At 42.6% G+C, this 19,058-nt stretch overlaps 2 protein-coding genes across 2 annotated transcripts in view; one reads left to right on the forward strand and one right to left on the reverse strand.

The window, feature by feature from the left end:
- LOC114658959 (choline transporter-like protein 3) overlaps nt 1-17,412 on the forward strand; it is a 53,335-nt gene extending 35,923 nt beyond the window's left edge. The window contains exons 13-16 of the mRNA XM_028811112.2: nt 2,437-2,574; nt 4,688-4,924; nt 10,612-10,701; nt 17,180-17,412. Of these exons, the coding sequence (XP_028666945.1) occupies nt 2,437-2,574; nt 4,688-4,924; nt 10,612-10,701; nt 17,180-17,185 (471 nt within the window). The 3' untranslated portion in view covers nt 17,186-17,412. The remainder of the gene's footprint in view (nt 1-2,436; nt 2,575-4,687; nt 4,925-10,611; nt 10,702-17,179) is intronic.
- Nucleotides 1-19,058, reverse strand: part of alg14 (ALG14 UDP-N-acetylglucosaminyltransferase subunit) — a 286,344-nt gene that overhangs the window by 112,754 nt on the left and 154,532 nt on the right. The gene's annotated exons all lie outside the window — the stretch shown is intronic.

Genomic DNA, 19,058 nt, shown 5'->3' on the forward strand with positions numbered 1-19,058 from the left:
CATGTGCAAATGCCACAGTTATCGAGTTTTGGTATCTGAACCCAGGACATTGGATTTTTGAGGTAGCAACAATAACCACTTCACTAGAGTGCTGCCTTTCAATTTTTAATACATATTATTTCACATGAAAATTCTTAGTTATTTGTCATTGTCTGGTTTATTATTTTGAAGCTGATTATATTTTTAAGTTTCATAAAGTTAATCATGGAATGAATATTTGAAACGCTTGTGCTATGCAAACAACTGAAACTTCCTGAAGGATTCTGAATAATTTTTTTGCCACTAATGACTTTCAGCTGTGCAGCATGTATATATGCTGCATTTCCAAAGCTTAACAAATACACCAACTTTTGTAAGATTTGCTCCAACTGGTCTGTCTTTGCAAAACAGAGCTCAGTCCCCTGAAACTGGTGGTTGTTTGAGAGTTTCTGGCTTAAGCCAAGGTTTTGCACCAAAGTTAAAAGTTGAGTTTCATGCTTTGCACAGAGACCCTGGTTACATTTTTGGCTTCACTTAAAGTGGATCTGCAGTTGCTGGGGCAACATGCTTTCTTTCTGTTCTGTATAATTGAATCTTGGATTTAGGTCTTGAATTTAGTTGTGGCACAAAGCAGTGTTTATTTCCAGCCAACAGACTGGAGAAAAAGAGGAAGGTTTTGAATTCTTTCGTCGACACTCTTCTCATGAACCGAGGAGGTGGTCTTGTAAGAATTTTTTCTACCATCTCAGTTAGAGCACCATAATGGCTAGTGAGTTATTTTTTTCTGTTTTGTGTTGATCTGACAAACTGTAATTGTTTAACACAAAACACCAAAATTGCATCTTATCAAAGTCCTGTAATACGAAAGAAAAAACACTAAACTTCATGAATTAAAAAAAAGCTGTCAGAGCAGAGCATCTGAGAAGCTAGATTATCAATACAAATATTTAAGTGAACTGATTGATGGTTGAATATAAAATATATAAATCATGTTCCATATTGTTCAGAAGCAGTAACTTTGGTGGATTGATTAATGACTAGGAAATGGCATTGACCAAAAACACCTATTTAATTGCTGCATTATATTTTTACACACTACACAAAAACTGTGAGGATTTCACCAACAAGTTGTGAATGTGCTCTTGTGTGCTTCATCCCTTTGCCTTTTTATCAGTTATTTTTTACCTTTACCTTTGACAATTCATTTTCAGAACAACAGTGGTGAGAGGTGCTGCCTTGTGGTGCAGGCTCCTTGTGTCTAAATCCTAAACCCAGTGGCTCTCAGTATGGAGTTTGTATATTCTCACTGACTGTGTGGATTTTTAGTCTTATCCAAACAATCTTTATTGTTAAGTTAATTGGCAGTTTTAATTGGCCGTGTGTGAATTGGTGTGTGGGCCCGGAGACTTTCTAATGTCCCATTCAAGATTGTTTCCCACCTTGCCTCTAATGTTACCAGAATATACTCTGGTGTCTCTGGATTCAGTTAAAGAGGTATCAGGATATCATAACACAAAATTCTAACATTGTCTATCCCACTGCCTCTGCTCTTAAATTGTCTTAGGGCAATGGTACCCATGGCAATAGCAGGATTCAAACTTGGATCATTGAATTACACGTCTGCTTTATCAGGGGGAATAAAAGCTGTAAGGATAGGTGTTACCTTAAATGAATTCCTAAGCAGGGATAAAAGATGCTGTCACATTTGAGTGCTTGTCTGGGACTGTTTAGGGATGAGGGCAACTATGGGAAGTGGAAATGAGACTGAGAGAGTCTGCTGTTGTCTAATATGATACCCTCTCAGTTGCAGTAGAAATCCTGACTTGCTTACTCACTTCTTCTATGGCTCAACTGGATAAGCTGGGATCACATGCTGGATAAGCCCAGGTTCACCACCAGGCTCTCAATTTAAAGATTTGAAGCAAAGAGTGGAGAGTGATTTGACTCTGGTGACATCCATTTAATCCAGTTCAGGGTTCTGGGGGGAATGAGAATACATGTAATGCGATAATTCTAATTTCCAAAAATTCATTTAACTGATAAAAGTAGCTTGCATCAGAATTAAATTCTGTAATTAAAGTCATTGTAAAACAGATAAGGTTGAGGAAAGATAGTGGATAAGGATTGTTATTTTAAAAGGGCTCTATATTATTATATTATATTATATTATATTATATTATATTATATTATATTATATTGCATTTGTTACCTTGCAACAGAATTCACCCTTATCAGGAACTCATAGAAGACATTTATGTTGAAAAGGATGTGTTTGGGGTGATTAGTGACAGTTCAAATGCTTTTATTATTAATGTTAATTAATCATTGAAGCATCAAATATTTGGTCATTGATTTGTTGAGCTCAAAACTCTGTTTTAAAAATGCCATAATATAAAATAAATCCTAATGTTTTCCCTTTTTATTTTTTCTCATTTGTGAATTTGTGTTTCAATGAAGAATGCATATACTGCAACTTCTATAAATGGAACAAATTTCTGCACTTCTACCACTGAGGCATTTTCAGTAATCATGAAAAATTCCTTAAGTTTGGCAGATGTAAACTCATTTGGGGATTTTTCACTTTTTCTTGGGAAGGTAAGTTGCCTTTTACAACTGTTGTTTGCTGCTTAGAGGGCGTTAGACCAAGATTAGGTGGCCACCATTTAGCTGAGGACAACTTACACGTACATAGACTGTAGTTATAGAATGTCAGAAGAACTAAACCGCTATAGGCAGTGTGGTCTAGTGGCTAATGCACTGGACTTCAGATCCCTGGTTCTGTTTCTATTTCTGACTCATAGAGTGACCTCTGAGAAAATTACATAATCTGCTCGTGGTCCAACTGTAAAAAGTACATATACTGTTTTAACATATATGACCATGCAGTTCTCCTTGTATAAAGGCATTAACCAAATATATATAAAGTATGGTACTTACAAATACATATAATACATGAGAACAAAGTTCCCACCAGTCTCTGAGGGTTGCTCAACTACTTCTCTCAATAAATACACTTTAAAAATAATGCATAAAATATTTAACCTGCACTTCCAGGTTATTCTTACTTCCACTAACGAAGTTTTTCTCTGACTCACCACATAACTCTTTATACGTTGGACTATTAAAGAACTACTACGAGGGGAAACACACGGTTAGGGTCACTTTAAAAGGCACAGAGCCAACAAGCAAAGCTGCCTTCTGGCCACTCCAGCTGTTATCGTTTCTCTGACCCAAATATAAATGAAAAGGCAGCCAGGACAGTGATCAAACTACTTGCCTCATGACAGACCCATTATGTCTTCCAACAACACCTGCCTTGGTACTTCTTTCACCTACCATAGAAAGAGGTTGTAGCAGGACCTACACAAGGCACAGGCGTTCTTTACCCTTTTCACTCCCCTGATAATTTTTGTTGAACTGTTTATGAACACAACAGCTCCCCAATCCAGAAAAAATATCTTAAGTCTATTATATATTATTTATCTCTTTTTTTTGGAAATTTTGAACCACATAGAGATGGCACTTAAATGAGATATTTATTCATACATTAAAATGGGAAGTGGACATGTGCTCGTGTATTGTTTATTAGGTTCAGGGTGCATTTTACTGTTGAGAGCTGAATCAGATAAAAAATATGAATACTATAGGCAAACAGTTCAGGCTTTCCAGCTCTTAGACAACCTGGCTATTCATCAAAACATATTAATTTATATTTAGCATATTCTTTTATCCTAGCTGATTAATTAAAAAAAATACAATTCATTTAATTGTTTGACAAGACTGTATAAATTTAAAAGGCAAGAAAGAACTAAACTTAAAAGTGGAGTACAGGAAGATTATTAGTTCTAGAGTTAGGGAACTAGGAATTGTGTACTTTTCCAGAGTCCTGTAAATCCCAAATTAGGTGTCTTGATTTATTTTGAAGAGGTATTTTTATTTGTGCTACAGTATATTTCATATGTAACTGATTCTAGAACCATTGAAATGTGCAATGACTTACTGGCACTGATATATTATGTTTAATCACCAATTACCTCATTCTGTTCAAATCAAGCATGAGCTCTGACCTGTAACATGTCCCAGTATCTAAGCACAAGTAATATACAGATGCACACACCATTCAAACGTTTGCTTTGAATGAAAAAAATGCAGACTGAAACAGAATGACCAGCCTAGCATTCATAGCCAAGAAAGGGCATTTTTACATTTGTTTTTGTAAATTATATGGATATACCACAGTGGTTAGTGACACTGTCAGTAATATTGCTGACTGGTTTAGATATAAAATATTAGGGTGTGTGGTTAGCGTTTTCTGTTTTATGAAGCAATACGTTTCTTTTTTTGTTGCTCATGGTCTCTACACTAATAACACAGAGCCTGCATGTTTGGAGTGACTGGTTGGGCATCCTGCTGATTCTGTGGTTAGTTCTTCAACAAAATCACTGCAGCCTAAGATGAAAGCTGCTTAAGGATAAATTTCACGCTAGTGTTAGAAAGTGCATCTTTACAATTAGATCTGTAGATACACATAATAAATTGACAAGTAATGTTGTAGACTCTGGCACTTTGCTGATATTTTCAAATCTGGATTTATGGAAGTAGGCAAATTGGGATTGACAAGTTATGTAGGGCTGAATAGCCTCTTCTCATTGAATACCTTCTTATGTTCTTTTGATCACCTACTGTGTGTTTTTCCCCTTATTTGCAGGTCTTTGTGGTGTGTTTCACTTTTTTCAGTGGCTTAATGGTATTCAGCTACCAGCAAGTTCTACAGGTTTGGGTGATTCCGCTGCTTCTTATTTCCTTTTTGTCTTATTCAGTGGCACACTGCTTCCTTTCAGTGTTTGAAAGGGTAGTTGATGTGCTGTTCCTGTGCTATGCAGTAGATCTGGAAACCAATGACGGATCAGCAGATAAACCCTACTTCATGAATAAAGAGCTAATGGTAAGGAAAAACAAATAATTGCCCTTTCAATTTGAAAGATTATGATCAAGAGAAGAGATTTTTTGATGTTTCAGACTAGACGTTACATGTAATTTGTTAGGTTTTCCCACTGCTAACACAGACCTGTGGAAAAAATGAGTATCTTTTTTGGCTTTTTAAGTTGTACTGTATACTGACTCTTAGCTGTCCAGTTGTAAGTTCAGCTGCATTTCTTTCAGCTGACCTAAGAAGAGTTGAATGTCAAGGTCTAAATTTTCCGAAGCATCACAGGGAATAGTGCAGCCTGTAGTCACATTGTGATGACAATTTTGCAATTATGTTTGAGAAGGCCCGAGGCAGAACAAAACTAGGACAGATGTTATGACCAAGCCATGACAGTTGTGCACGTGTTTGTCCCGTATATAAATCCACACCACAGAACATATCTCTGTCAAACTTTACACAGATTTCCAATTTGTACAATGAAAAACCACACGCTATGTTTCGTTCTAAATTTACTTGGCACCCCCACCTTGGGCAGAACCACTTGGTGCTCCTACTGCAGGCAGTATTGGGTACCCTTGCTAGTTCTCCATATAACTTCAGAAAGGCCAGTAAGAAGATATGGTCCAAGGCATACCCAGGATTGACAATAAGGGCAGGCCTACATATACAATATAATCACATCAGTCTTTTACTCTAAGAAAAACTAAGAAAACACTGTGAAATAAAGATGCTATTTAATTTAACTCATTATCATCCAAGATGTTTCTGTATCAACACTGTTTTACCCACAAAAATAGTGTATAGCTTTCTAAACAACAAACGCTGAGCGCTAAAAAGTCTCCTGAATGAGAAGAAGAGAGCATTCAAATCTGGTGGCACTGGTGCTGACTGAAGAAAAGGTTGAGTGAAGGGAATGAATCTTTCAGAGCTAAAATAAAAAAAACCAAACTCACACAGAATAACATGAAAGATCTAGAATGCTCTAGGAATGACCATTGGAGTGAAGCAATCCCATGCTGAGGTGCCAAAAGGGAATGTAGACTAATGCCCTGAGTTTTCCTTTTACAACCACATCCTGTATTGTTCCAGTTCCAAAGAAGGCAAGTGCCTCTTCACATACTGCCTTCCAACCTGTGGCCCTAAAGCCCCAAATCATTAAGACCTTCAAGGAGCCTGTCCTGGATTTTAGGAGTCCTCTTGTAAAAAACCACTTGGAGCCTGGGGACAGATCTATTTATCTGTCTATCTAAGATTATACTACTTTTTTAATTGCATCATTTTAGATATCCAACTAATCATGACATTTGGGACACTTGGAGCATAAATTAATAATGACTTTCACAGAGTAAGATGGCAGGTTTGTGCTTGAAGGTTTCATTTCTTCTGTCATATTCCAGTCCATTTCAAATGATGATAGGCATAGTGAATTTGAAGAATGTTCTTATGATAATCTTATGGTAACATTAGAAAAGAATCTTTCAAAAGAACAAATCACCATAGGCACCAAATTCACACTTGTCTTGAACACCAAACATTGTTTCTCATTTTGCCTAACTGTTACATTAGTGTAATAAATGTTTATCCTCTGCTTCCTCTGTGCTGGTCTTGTTGGAAAAACAAACTTTCTAATGGAGTGTCATCTACATACATTTCTAACCTAGCCAGATAAGGAATGAGTGCTTTCGTAACTGCGCCTGATCTAAAGCTATACTGTGTATCCCTTGCCCTGAAGTTCTTAACATTGACTATCAGCTTGTATTTCGAAATGAAAACTTCATAGAAGGAGTGATCATATCATGAATAAATAACAATGCAGACTTGACTAATGAGGCAACGGTACTTTCAGCTGACAGGTCAGTGATGTTCTAAAGGGCCACAAACCTTTCACACAATGTGAATCTGAGGACTTGATCACTGTTGTTGCAAGCTTGATGCTGACTGTTTCAAGAATCCATATTACTAACCGAGAATGCTAAACCGGATGATGGACGCAGGCACATCCGGCAATGGGCCATAGCTGCAAAAAGACGTACTGCGCAGGCGCAAAAAGAGTCCGCGAGAGTCGGCTGAGGAGCCGAGAAAGGCGGACAAAAGAGGGCGAGAGAGGCGGATGAGGGGCCGCGAGAGGCGCAGGCGCAAAAAGAGTCCGCGAGAGTCGGCTGAGGAGCCGAGAAAGGCGGACAAAAGAGGGCGACAAAGGCGGATGAGGGGCCGCGAGAGGCGGACAAGACCACAGAAAATAGGAGTGAGCACATACAAAAAGTAGTCACAGACATGAGGCGCAACAAGCACCAAAAAAAGGAAAAGGCACATAAAAGAGTAGTCAAACGCGGGCAAAGCACGAAACAAATTGCACACGAAACTAAACACACCAAAAAAAAAGAATAGACGAGCGCACAACAGCAGGGCACGACCACACACACCCACCCCACACCCCACCCTACAGGCACTGGACGGGACGGGACACACACCAAGAGGGGGATTCATCAAGCCCATGGAAGACAAAAAAAAGAACGCAAAACCACCCCAAAGACCCTACAAGCAAGGGACGGGACACACACAAAGAGGGGGATTCAAACAAGACACAGGAACACAAAAAGAAAGAAGACGCTCGCGCAACAAGAATCCCCCCCACACATCCATAAGAAGTGACACCCAAAGCCACATATTCTAAAGTGAACGTCAACACCTTCACAATAGGCAGCATAGGTGTCGGCATAGGTGTCAGCATAGGTGGATGTCCTTTCAGTAAAGCAATATTAACCGTTCAACTGCAGAAAAGGATACATATTGACAGTGAGTGCGATCCTCCTTATTACTTATTCATATTTCGCATGCTGAGAAAGAAACAAGTCATGAATACACGGTCACGGGTACAAAACGATTCGCGTGTCAAAGTGCTGCATCGAAAGAAGCACGATTTCAAAGCGAAAGAGCTCGCGTATCAGACATACAAAAAAGGGAGCGAAGAGACAGAATAAATGAACGGAGACGTGTGCAAAGCGCAAATGAACTGACAGAAAAAAAAAAAAGCAAGACGCGAAAAGCACCAAGCTCAAATGACCGACATACAAAAACGGACAAGGCTCGATACAAACAATGCACGGCGTAGACTGAAACGGACTTTGCGCAAAGCGGAGGCGAAGAAAAAAAAAGAAAAAAATAGCACGTCACAAATAATGGACAAACATGCCCGTCGCGGACATCAAGGCCACACACCTGTTAAACGCTTACGCCAGAAGAAACAACTGGCAATACAAATAATGAATTTACACGTTGTTATCAAAAAGGTCAGATTAGACTGCCTCCTTTACATTCATATCCTGAATATCTAAAGAGGCTTCTAACTAACGATATGCCTGAAACTAAAAACTTTATGAACTGCATTACATCCTACAATAGTTCATTTGCTTTTGCATCTAGCAGAGTACATATCAGGCCACCAAAAGGCAATGGCCCATACTGCTTTCGCATATGTGGACAAATATTGCATCGCATTGGAACAGTGCACCCTGAAACAAATCAACAACGCAAATATGCACAAATCTACATCCTAGATATCAACGCATGAACCTTCCTGAAAACAAACAATGCACTGAGCTTATAATGAGAAACGTCACTCATGTCATAAACAATCACCCATTAGCTAAGTCTATAAAAATGCTACATGATGTTGAAAAGGAGGCAAATACAAAAGCAAATGCAGAAGTTATAGCGGCAACTACAATTGCTTTGGTCTTGATAAAGGACAAAGAACAAGATCCAAGACGATACAATCTTCCCGTCGTTAATGAAGTGGCAATTGTCTTTCAAAGTAAAGATGGTGAGCCTCCATTTCACAGAGATATTGTTCTACATTTACGTCCTGATAAGAACAACACACCTACATTCCAACGCATAGACATTTGCTTTCCGCTTCTTAATACTTTAACATACCCCATATTATTTCCAACTGGACAGGAAGGATGGAGTGCTACAATTTCAAGAATTAAAAAACAGCAGGCACAGAGACGATCACGTGTATCCATGAAAGAATATTTCTCCTACACACTCTCAGTAAGGGACAACTTTAATCCATTACTCAATGCAGGAAAGCTGACTCAACAATACATCGTTGACGTTTATGTTCGAGCGGAATCAAATGATCTGCAGTGGATAAAAAACAACCAGCCTTCACTTAGAGCCGATAAATACAAATCGCTGCTGGACTACATTAATCGGGATGCTGACATCATGGAGCACATTCCAATAAAACAGTAATATATGCCAAACACTCTATTTGTTATTTCTATGCGCATCATCCAAAGCTGCACACTATTCTATATCTAATTCATACATCTCACTCTTTGTCATGTCCCAACGCCAGGGGTTGGCGAGCGAAGCGAGCAGGGGGCAGAGCCCCCTAGTATTCAAGAAAGGGATTGGAAATGAATTAGTTTTGCACACATGCTGTTTTTTATTTCTTGTATAAGCGTTCTTGTGGCTGCTTGCTTTGTAACCTGGCCTTATTAGATATCGGAATTATTACTTCTTGGTTTGTAGAGCAAATATTCAATAACAGTTTGACTCTGTCATTACTAGGAAATGGGAATGTCAAGGTATGCTTGCAGTTACAGTATATAACTATAACTACAATCACAATAGGAACAGAAAGTCTTCCAGAAGAAATTCACTGGTTATGAACAACAGTATATTAATGGTACCTTGCAGCTAATTCCATCCAGCCATTTTCTGAAACCGCTGCCTTACACGGTGAGACGTCCTCGATCTTGGTCACTCCTGCTCCTCTGCAAAACTCAGTAGGAGTGACCAAGATCGAGGACGTCTCGCCGTGTAAGGCAGCGGGAGTCAGAGGCTTGGGAGGTGGAAGCCCCAGCGTGACCAAACTCACCTAATCCATTTGCCCCCGGGTGCCGGCCAAACACCCCACCAGGGCTCACTTCTCCCAGCTGCCTGTCCTTCTTACAGTAAGCCTGCTCTTGCTCTCTCACACCAGCTCCTTCGCTTCCTGCCTTTTCTCCTTATTAACCTCCATCCTTTTCTTTTTACATCTTTTCTCTCCATACTCATGCTTCTCCTATTTATAATGGGGACGTGACACAGGTGTGGCAATTAGCAGCTCCCGGCCCCAATTACGGATACGGACGATTCCTCACCTGTGCACTTAAGCGAGGAAACGCCTGCACCACATTGCATCCGAGAACCACTCTGGCCACACTACCACTCCACCTTTTTAAGCCGCGAGTTCGGCGAATATTTATTTAAAAACTGGCCTTTTATTCTGAGCCGCGGACCCGCTATACCACAGGATACTGGGAGCAAGCATGTATACCATAAGGATTGGCCTCAACATAGGAAAAAACATGGATGGGGCATCTGTCCATGGCAGGACCCACATACTCAGACTATACTATTTAGGAATCGTCGGTTAAACCAGTACACATCTTTTTAGAACCTAGGAACAAAAGCAGAGTGGAACCCATGCAGAAACTGGGAGAACAAGCAAGATCTTCACACCCAACTAATCAAGAATTTGAACCCAGGATCTGGGAGGCAGAAGCACCAACTACTGTAGCACCTGATGCATCAATTGCATGTCTATACAGAAAATTGCTCAAAGATTCCGTTTTGGGATTTGAAGTTCTGTGACATACTTTATATTAATTATGCTGTACTTAATGCTCTGTATTTACTTCACACAGGAATTTATGAATAGAAGCAAAGAAGAAATTCTAAGAATGGATACAAGGCAGTCAAAACGTCATGAAGGTTCTACAGAGTTGCAGCCAATGGTAGGTGAATGAGCTGGCAGAACAACAGTTGTGTATTGCTTACTGTGTGTGCTTCACCCCTCAACAACAAAAAAAGAGGTAACTTGATACATAAAATTAGACGGCTCAACCATAAGAATGTCCATGTAGAGCTGCATTGGTGAAGACAGAGCAAGGCGTAGTTAAATACAAGTCTTGTGCATAAACATTAGTCATAAAGTCACAATTATAAATGTGCCAATAAATTATTCCTGCTCATGCTGAGCTTTGAGTGCACGTCTAACAAAGAATACAGACTCAGATCAAGGTCTTCTGTTTATGAACAACCGATGTCCCATTCTCAGATATTCTTAACACTTTTCCTTGCTCAGTCTGAACCAAAGATCACTGAAACATTCAGCAACCATAGCTCCTACAGACAATCCACTTTTACTGAGGCTGACTTGGTGCTGCTGATTTTGGCCACACACTGGAGTACAGAGATACTGAAGCCAAATCAGAAATAGCTGAATTGTCTGAACAAAAATAGTCAAAACTAGTTTTTGCTTCCAGACATGTAAATGCTCTTTATGATTTATGAGATCTGCTCTGATTATATTAAATGTTACTAAAAAAAGTAGCATTCATCAAAAAAATAGGTACCCTCACAACGGAGGCCGGGGGTTTCCAAATGTATTGTACTGTACTGTTCTGATGCTGTGCTTAGAGGGGAATTTCTGTAGATCTGTCATTGTAATGATAATTACCTACATAAACAGACGCCTTGGGGGGACCCCCTCCCCCCAGATCGTGGCCCAAGGTAATGGCTGTGCACCTCTGTGTCTAGGATGACCAGGCTATTGAGGAGATGGCAGAGAGTAAACACCTTTAAATCTGCAGGCTCAGAGGGTATCAAGGACATGTTATAATCAGTTGGAGAGCATCTTCAATTTACTGTATGATAGTTGCACTTAGGAAAATTATTATGAAGCGCTGTGAGTGGTTGGCCATGCCACCTATCGAGCATAGCACACTGGACCCAGTTTGACAACTTGGTTAACAGATGCACAGAGGACCCATTTTTCACAGACATCCACACATCATTTAGTAACAGCCTGTGTTGTCACTGTTAAAAAATGTTCAGTGACCACTGCCAGAAAGTGAATGTTAGCACACAGCTGGTCACAAAAAAGACACAGAGTTGTGTTCAGTGTTAGCTTTGTAACATCAGGCGCAAAATGTGTGTGTACCTGTACTTTAATTGCATCATGCACTTTTCAAACTGGCCGACTAAACTAACCAAACTGTTTTCTTAAAATGCAGATAGTATTTTTAACAATTAGGGTTAGGATTAGGGTTAGGGTTCATTTGTCATTAATATGAACAACAAGAAAGGTGATGGGTGTAATCTGGGTCTTGCAATGTGGCCATATAGCTGGAAAAGTCTCAATGCACAACTACAAGGCCTTGTAACCTTGTGCAAGTCGATATGCAGGGCCACCATTCCTGCTGAGTGATCATCCCAGCACACTTGGACAAAAGGTACACTTAATACAAGAATACTGTTCATTCATGTTAGCTTGGTTTTTGATGCCAATTAGGGAATCCATTCCCGGACAGGTTTATCCATTCCCGGGAATTTGGGAATCATGTATGTCATTCCCAGGAATCCCGGGCTCTCGGGAATGACACAGTGCATGGGCATCTCAAATGTGAACGGTTTTAGAACGAGTGACACTTATTTTTAATAAAACTACTGCAATATGTTGACACCAATAAAAGACTAACCTTAACTACAAGCAGTTCATGCTGTCATTTAAGTACATCTATCTAGTTAGTTGCGTAATAAGAGCGTAGAAAGCACAACGTGTTGAGCGTGCGGTCATCCAGGCGAGAGCGCACCTTCGTGCAGAGTACGCCAGCCGCTGAGAAAGCACGCTCTGCCTCCACTGAAGTAGGCAGCTCTCGGGAACAATTACGGATGCGGATGACTTCTCACCTGTGCACTTAAGTGAGAATCGCCCACATCACCAATTCCCCAAGAACCGCTCAGCCCCACACCACCACGCCCCCTCGCTAAGCCACGAGCGTGGCGTTTATTTTAAAAACTGGCCCTTTTGACATGAGCTGTGGACCCGCTATACCACAAGACCATTCAGTCCATTTAACTTGTTTGTTTAGCTTCCCATGGGCTCACCACCTATGGGAGGGGCCAAGGAGGTCGGGTGCAGTGTGAGTTGGGTGGTGGCCGAAGGCGGGGACCTTGGCGGTCCGATCCTTGGCTACAGAAGCTGGCTCTTGGGACATGGAATGTCACCTCTCTGAAGGGGAAGGAGCCTGAGCTAGTGCGCGAAGTTGAGAGGTTCTGGCTAGGTATAGTCGGACTCACCTCGACACACAGTTTGGACTCTGGAACCAATCTCCTTGAGAGGGGCTGGACTCTTTACCACTCTGGAGTTGCCCCCGGTGAGAGGCGCCGAGCGGGTGTGGGTATACTTATTGCCCCCTGACTTGGAGCCTGTACATTGGGGTTTACCCCGGTGAACGAGAGGGTAGCCTCCCTTCGCCTTCGGGTGGGGGGACGGGTTCTAACTGTTGTTTGTGCGTATGCGCCGAACAGCAGTCTGGAGTACCCACCCTTTTTGGAGTCCCTGGAGGAGGTGCTAGAGGGCATACCTTCTGGGGACTCCCTCGTTCTGCTGGGAGACTTCAATGCTCACGTGGGCAATGACAGTGAGACCTGGAAGGGCGTGATTGGGAGGAATGGCCCCCCCGATCTGAACCCGAGCGGTGTTTTGTTATTGGACTTCTGTGCTCGTCACGGATTGTCCATAACGAACATCATGTTCAAGCATAGGGGTGTTCATATGTGCACTTGGCACCAGGACACCCTAGGCCTCAGTTCGATGATCGACTTTGTGGTCGTGTCGTCAGACTTGCGGCCACATGTCTTGGACACTCGGGTGAAGAGAGGGGCGGAGCTGTCAACTGATCACCACCTGGTGGTGAGTTGGCTTCGATGGTGGGGGAGGATGCCGGTCAGGCGTGGTAGGCCCAAACGTGTTGTGAGGGTCTGCTGGGAACGTCTGGCAGAGCCCCCTGTCAGAAGTAGCTTCAACTCCCACCTCCGGCAGAACTTCGACCACATCCCGAGGGAGGTGGGGGACATTGAGTCCGAATGGGCCATGTTCCGTGCCTCTATTGTTGAGGCAGCTGACCGGAGCTGTGGCCGTAAGGTGGTCAGTGCCTGTCGTGGCGGCAATCCCCGAACCCGTTGGTGGACACCGGCGGTGAAGGATGCCGTCAAGCTGAAGAAGGAGTCCTACAGGACCCTTTTGTCCTGTGGGACTCTGGAGGCAGCTGATAGGTACCGGCAGGCCAAGCGGAATGCGGCTTTGGTGGTTGCTGAGGCAAAAACTCGGGCGTGGGAGGAGTTTGGGGAGGCCATGGAGAATGACTTTCGGACGGCTTCGAGGAGATTCTGGTCCACCATCCGGCGTCTCAGGAAGGGGAAGCAGTGCAGTGTCAACACTGTATATGGTGGGGATGGTGCGCTGCTGACCTCGACTCGGGACGTTGTGGGTCGGTGGGGGGAGTACTTCGAAGACCTCCTCAATCCCAATAACATGCCTTCCAATGAGGAAGCAGAGCCTGGGGACTCGGAGGTGGGCTCCCCCATCTCTGGGACTGAGGTCACCAAGGTGGACAAAAAACTCCTTGGTGGCAGGGCCCCGGGGGTGGATGAGATACGCCCGGAGTTCCTCAAGGCTCTGGATGTTGTAGAACTGTCTTGGTTGACACGTCTCTGCAACATCGCATGGACATCAGGGACAGTGCCTCTGGATTGGCAGACTGGGGTGGTGGTCCCCCTCTTTAAGAAAGGGGACCGGAGGGTGTGTTCCAACTACAGAGGGATCACACTCCTCAGCCTCCCTGGAAAAGTCTATTCAGGGGTCCTGGAGAGGAGGGTCCGTCGGGTAGTCGAGCCTCGGATTCAGGAGGAACAGTGTGGTTTTCGTCCTGGTCGCGGAACAGTGGACCAGCTCTATACCCTTAGCAGGGTCCTGGAGGGTGCATGGGAGTTTGCCCAACCAGTCTACATGTGTTTTGTGGACTTGGAAAAGGCATTCGACCGTGTCCCTCGGGGAATCCTGTGGGGGGTACTCAGAGAGTATGGGGTACCGGCCCCCCTGATAAGGGCTGTTCGGTCCCTGTACGATCGGTGCCAGAGCTTGGTCCGCATTGCCGGCAGTAAGTCGAACCCGTTTCCAGTGAGAGTTGGACTCCGCCAGGGCTGCCCTTTGTCACCGATTCTGTTCATAACTTTTATGGACAGAATTTCTAGGCGCAGCCAGGGTGTTGAGGGGGTCCGGTTTGGTGGGCTCAGGATTGGGTCACTGCTTTTTGCAGATGATGTTGTCCTGTTTGCTTCATCAGGCCGTGATCTTCAGCTCTCTCTGGATCAGTTTGCAGCCGAGTGTGAAGCGGCTGGGATGAGAATCAGCACCTCCAAATCCGAGACCATGGTCCTCAGCCGGAAAAGGGTGGAGTGCCCTCTCAGGGTTGGTGGCGAGATCCGGCCCCAAGTGGAGGAGTTCAAGTATCTCTGGGTCTTGTTCACGAGTGAGGGAAGAATGGAGCTGCTGCCCCCGCGACCCGACCTCGGATAAGCGGAAGACAATGGATGGATGGATGTTTAGCTAAGCAGTCCCAATGTCTCATCCAGATACTTCTTAAAAGTTGTCAAGGTTTCTGCTTCAACTTCATGGCTTAGTAGTTCCAGATTCCTACAACTCTTTATGTGAAGAAGTGCTTCTTGGCTTCAGTCCTAAGTGTACTTTGCCTTAATTTCTACTGGTGTACTCCAGAACGTGATTCACCATTACGCTGAAAGAGTGCTGCAGGATCTGCTGTATCATTGCCTTTGAGGATTTTGTAGACCCGGATTAGGTTCCCACACATTCTCATGAAATAATAAAAATCTGTCTAAAGTTCAAAGTTCTGCCAGCTCATTCACAGTCTCTCCATGTTCTGTTTTTTGTTTCATTTTAATTAACATACTTGTCAAAAATGTGTTGTTTCACCTTGTTTACCAGAAGGCAATTAACAATCAGTCCCAAATAGCAAAGCATCAAGGTGGGCATGTTGTCATCAGTATATTTATCATGAAGTAACTGCTTTTAATAAAATAGGCAAAAAATGTAAAGCATAATGGACTCAGGGTTTCAAGTCTACCCAGTCATTTTTGTTGATTTTTCCCAGAAAATTAATATAACTGCTGAATGAATTTTCTGATACAACAGTGTAGTAAGTACAAGGAGCTGAAGGTCAATTTAAGTGGTGTGGTCAATAAAGCAAAAGAATCGGCTTCTAATTAAGAACTTGATTACAGCAAAACCCCTGCAGTCACTGCGTCCTCACAGACACCCTCAGACTAGTGGGCTTGGACGACGCTCATCAAACACTGTCACCTCTGAACGCTGCAGCACCCTTAGGTCATGTGCTCAGCTCACAGCTGTTCATCCAGGGCCGTGTCGTCAAGCATGACTCAAACTCCCAACTGTAGCGGGTCCAGTTACCAACAATGAAAAAACAAAATACAGAGAAGAGGTGAAACTCCTTAGTGAATTGTGTAAAAACAGCAGTCTGTCCCTCGGCATTAGCAAAACAAAGGGGCCGATTGTGTACTTCAGAAGGCTTGGTGGAGGTCATGCTCCAATTGAAATCAATAGGGCAGCAGTGGAAAAAGTGAGTCGCTTGAAGTTTTGGGCATACACATCACTGAGGCTCTCTCATGGTCACTTTTCTCATCAAAGCAGCTCAATGTTGCCTTTATTTTTTTGAGGAGGCTGACAGAAAGTCAAAGTTTCATCTCGAGTCCTCACTAGCTTCAAGTACAGTGGAGAGCACAGTGGCGAGCCGTCTCAGTATCTGGCACCGCAACTGAACTGTAAGCAGTGCATGCCTGGGTACATACAGTACAATGAACAGGGGGATATTTATTACTTAATGCCATTTGTTATAGTCGCTTCACGCTCAATGTTCATTTTATTATGCTCTACTTTTGGGGGGGTGTTCAGGGGGTCTAATGATCAATTAGCTAATCAAATGAGCCTGATGGACTGAATGCTGTCCTCTCACTTGTGACACATCTTAAGTTCTTATTTGAACCAACGCAAGAGTAGGTGGTCATGCGTAACGTCTACCCTGACTTTTGTAGACAATGGGTGGTCCTCTACAACAGAGATGAGGACAGCAGTTCTATGCGTCATGCAAACCCAGCTGTCAGCTAAGGAAATGACGGTTTCCTGCCATATTCTCAGTGCCCCTGACATTGGTACCGAGCCCCCACAAACCTGAATTGGATTTTATTGCTTCTCAAACCACATTACATGTGCAAAATAAATGCTGCAATTGATTTTCATAGACTTTATCAAAGCTCCAGTATTGCATAAGCACTTGTTCATGTCCAAAGTAAAACTTACATAACAATATTCTTTTCTGTCTTCTCTATTCATAGGCCTGAGAAAAACAGACTGCAGTTGTTGTTGGTCTTTGTTGTATATAATTTAATACGATGACAGCTCTCAATGTTTATCAGCAGCGGAAACAAAAACACTTTGGATATTTGAGACATCACACATATGGTTGAAAACCCTTACAGTATGTGTCCTTTTCATTCTTGTATTCAGCCAGGCGATAGTTTTAAGAAATCATTTTTTTTTATCTTAAATAAAAATTGTCTGACCTAAATTGGCACATGGTGTAGAAATATTTGTTTATACTGGGATTAATTAAAGATGTGGGATAATATAATTCATAACAATGCATCCCTGATTAATAACTTGAGAACGTATCCAAATGTGCATGTTGTTCCAATTAAAGGTTTTTTTGTTTGGTCCTAAGTGTTCACATTAAAACAAAAAGGCACTTGTGTTAGACTCAAAGTAAAACATGGCTTCCTCACCACATCTCTGTCCCCTTTTAAATTTGCTAGGACTGATCGTTCTTTAAAGCGGCTTTTACTTCTCATATGAGACTCCTTATGTGGCATATTGTGTCAGTTCTATCACTCTAATGAATGCAATCTGAATGTGAATGCAGAGATTGAGAATATGGTAAACACAGACTGGATAAGCAGTCATTAACTTTATAGCATTCCTAAATATTACTTGAGCAGCTAAATATTGTTCTAAAAAGAATAAAACAGCATCTTAATTGACCACCAAAATGAGAACAACAAAGAGGTCAGCAGTTACCTAAATAAACTACACGACTGCTGCTTTGTGTCAAAAACATTTTTCATCTGGAAAACAAAAACCTGAACTTCTGCAACTAAACAGGAGCACACGTACATACCTACATACTGAGAGCCTTTTACCCACAAACACCCTCCCTATTTAAAAGCATGCTGGTAGCACCCTTGGCTGGTACAAGAGCCACTGATGGGAGTGGACTGAACAGAACAAACTGCACAGTAGGACTCAGAAGAGCCTCATGATCATCTGTTAACGTCACAAGCCAAAGCACCACACTAAAGCTGCACTCCTCTTAATGCCTGGGAATCGCTGGGTACACACATTTTAACACTAGAAAAGACTGTCAATTACTCCAGCTGCCTCACAGTTAGGGGACCTGGGTTCACTTCCCGGGTTCTCCCTGTGTGGAGTTTGCATGTTCTCCCCGTGTCTGCGTGGGTTTCCTCCCACAGTCCAAAGACATGCAGGTTAGGCGCATTGGCGATTCTAAATTGTCCCTAGTGTGTGCTTGGTGTGTGTGTGTGTGTGTGTGCACCCTGCAGTGGGCTGGCGCCCTGCCCAGGGTTTGTTTCCTGCCTTGCGCCCTGTGTTGGCTGGGATTGGCTCCAGCAGACCCCCGTGACCCTGTAGCTAGGATATAGCGGTTTGGATAATGGATGGATGAATTATTCCAGCATTTCTGGTTTAATTTAGTGTGTTAAGTCTTTTTTTACTCTAATTGACAGGAATATGTGTTTTTTATTTAAAATATGAATTTTCCTTCTGTAACTTATGTTGTCTTATTGATACCCCTGTAATCTTAAAAGCAGTTCTCATATACAGGACTGTACTTTCGTACCCAAGTGGATTAACAAGCATTGGATTTTGTGCCGATTTACTTTCCGGTATAAAAATACAAACACATCAGCGTCAACACGTTAATGTAAAGCCACACACAAATCATGGTGCCGGAGAGTGTTGACGTGTCTCCTGCTGATTATTAGCACAGGTCACCTACAATTTCACTACACTCTACACAGGACAATTGTGACACTTGTGGCAGGTGGCCGGGTGCGGCCCTCAATCAGCTGCCTATAAAAGGATCCGCCTCCCGAGAATCAAGGCCGGAGTCGGGTGAGGAGGAGGACGAGGTTGGAGAAG

The sequence above is a fragment of the Erpetoichthys calabaricus genome, chromosome 10 (genome assembly GCF_900747795.2).
Source record: "Erpetoichthys calabaricus chromosome 10, fErpCal1.3, whole genome shotgun sequence".
Classification (NCBI taxonomy): Eukaryota; Metazoa; Chordata; class Cladistia; order Polypteriformes; family Polypteridae; genus Erpetoichthys; species Erpetoichthys calabaricus.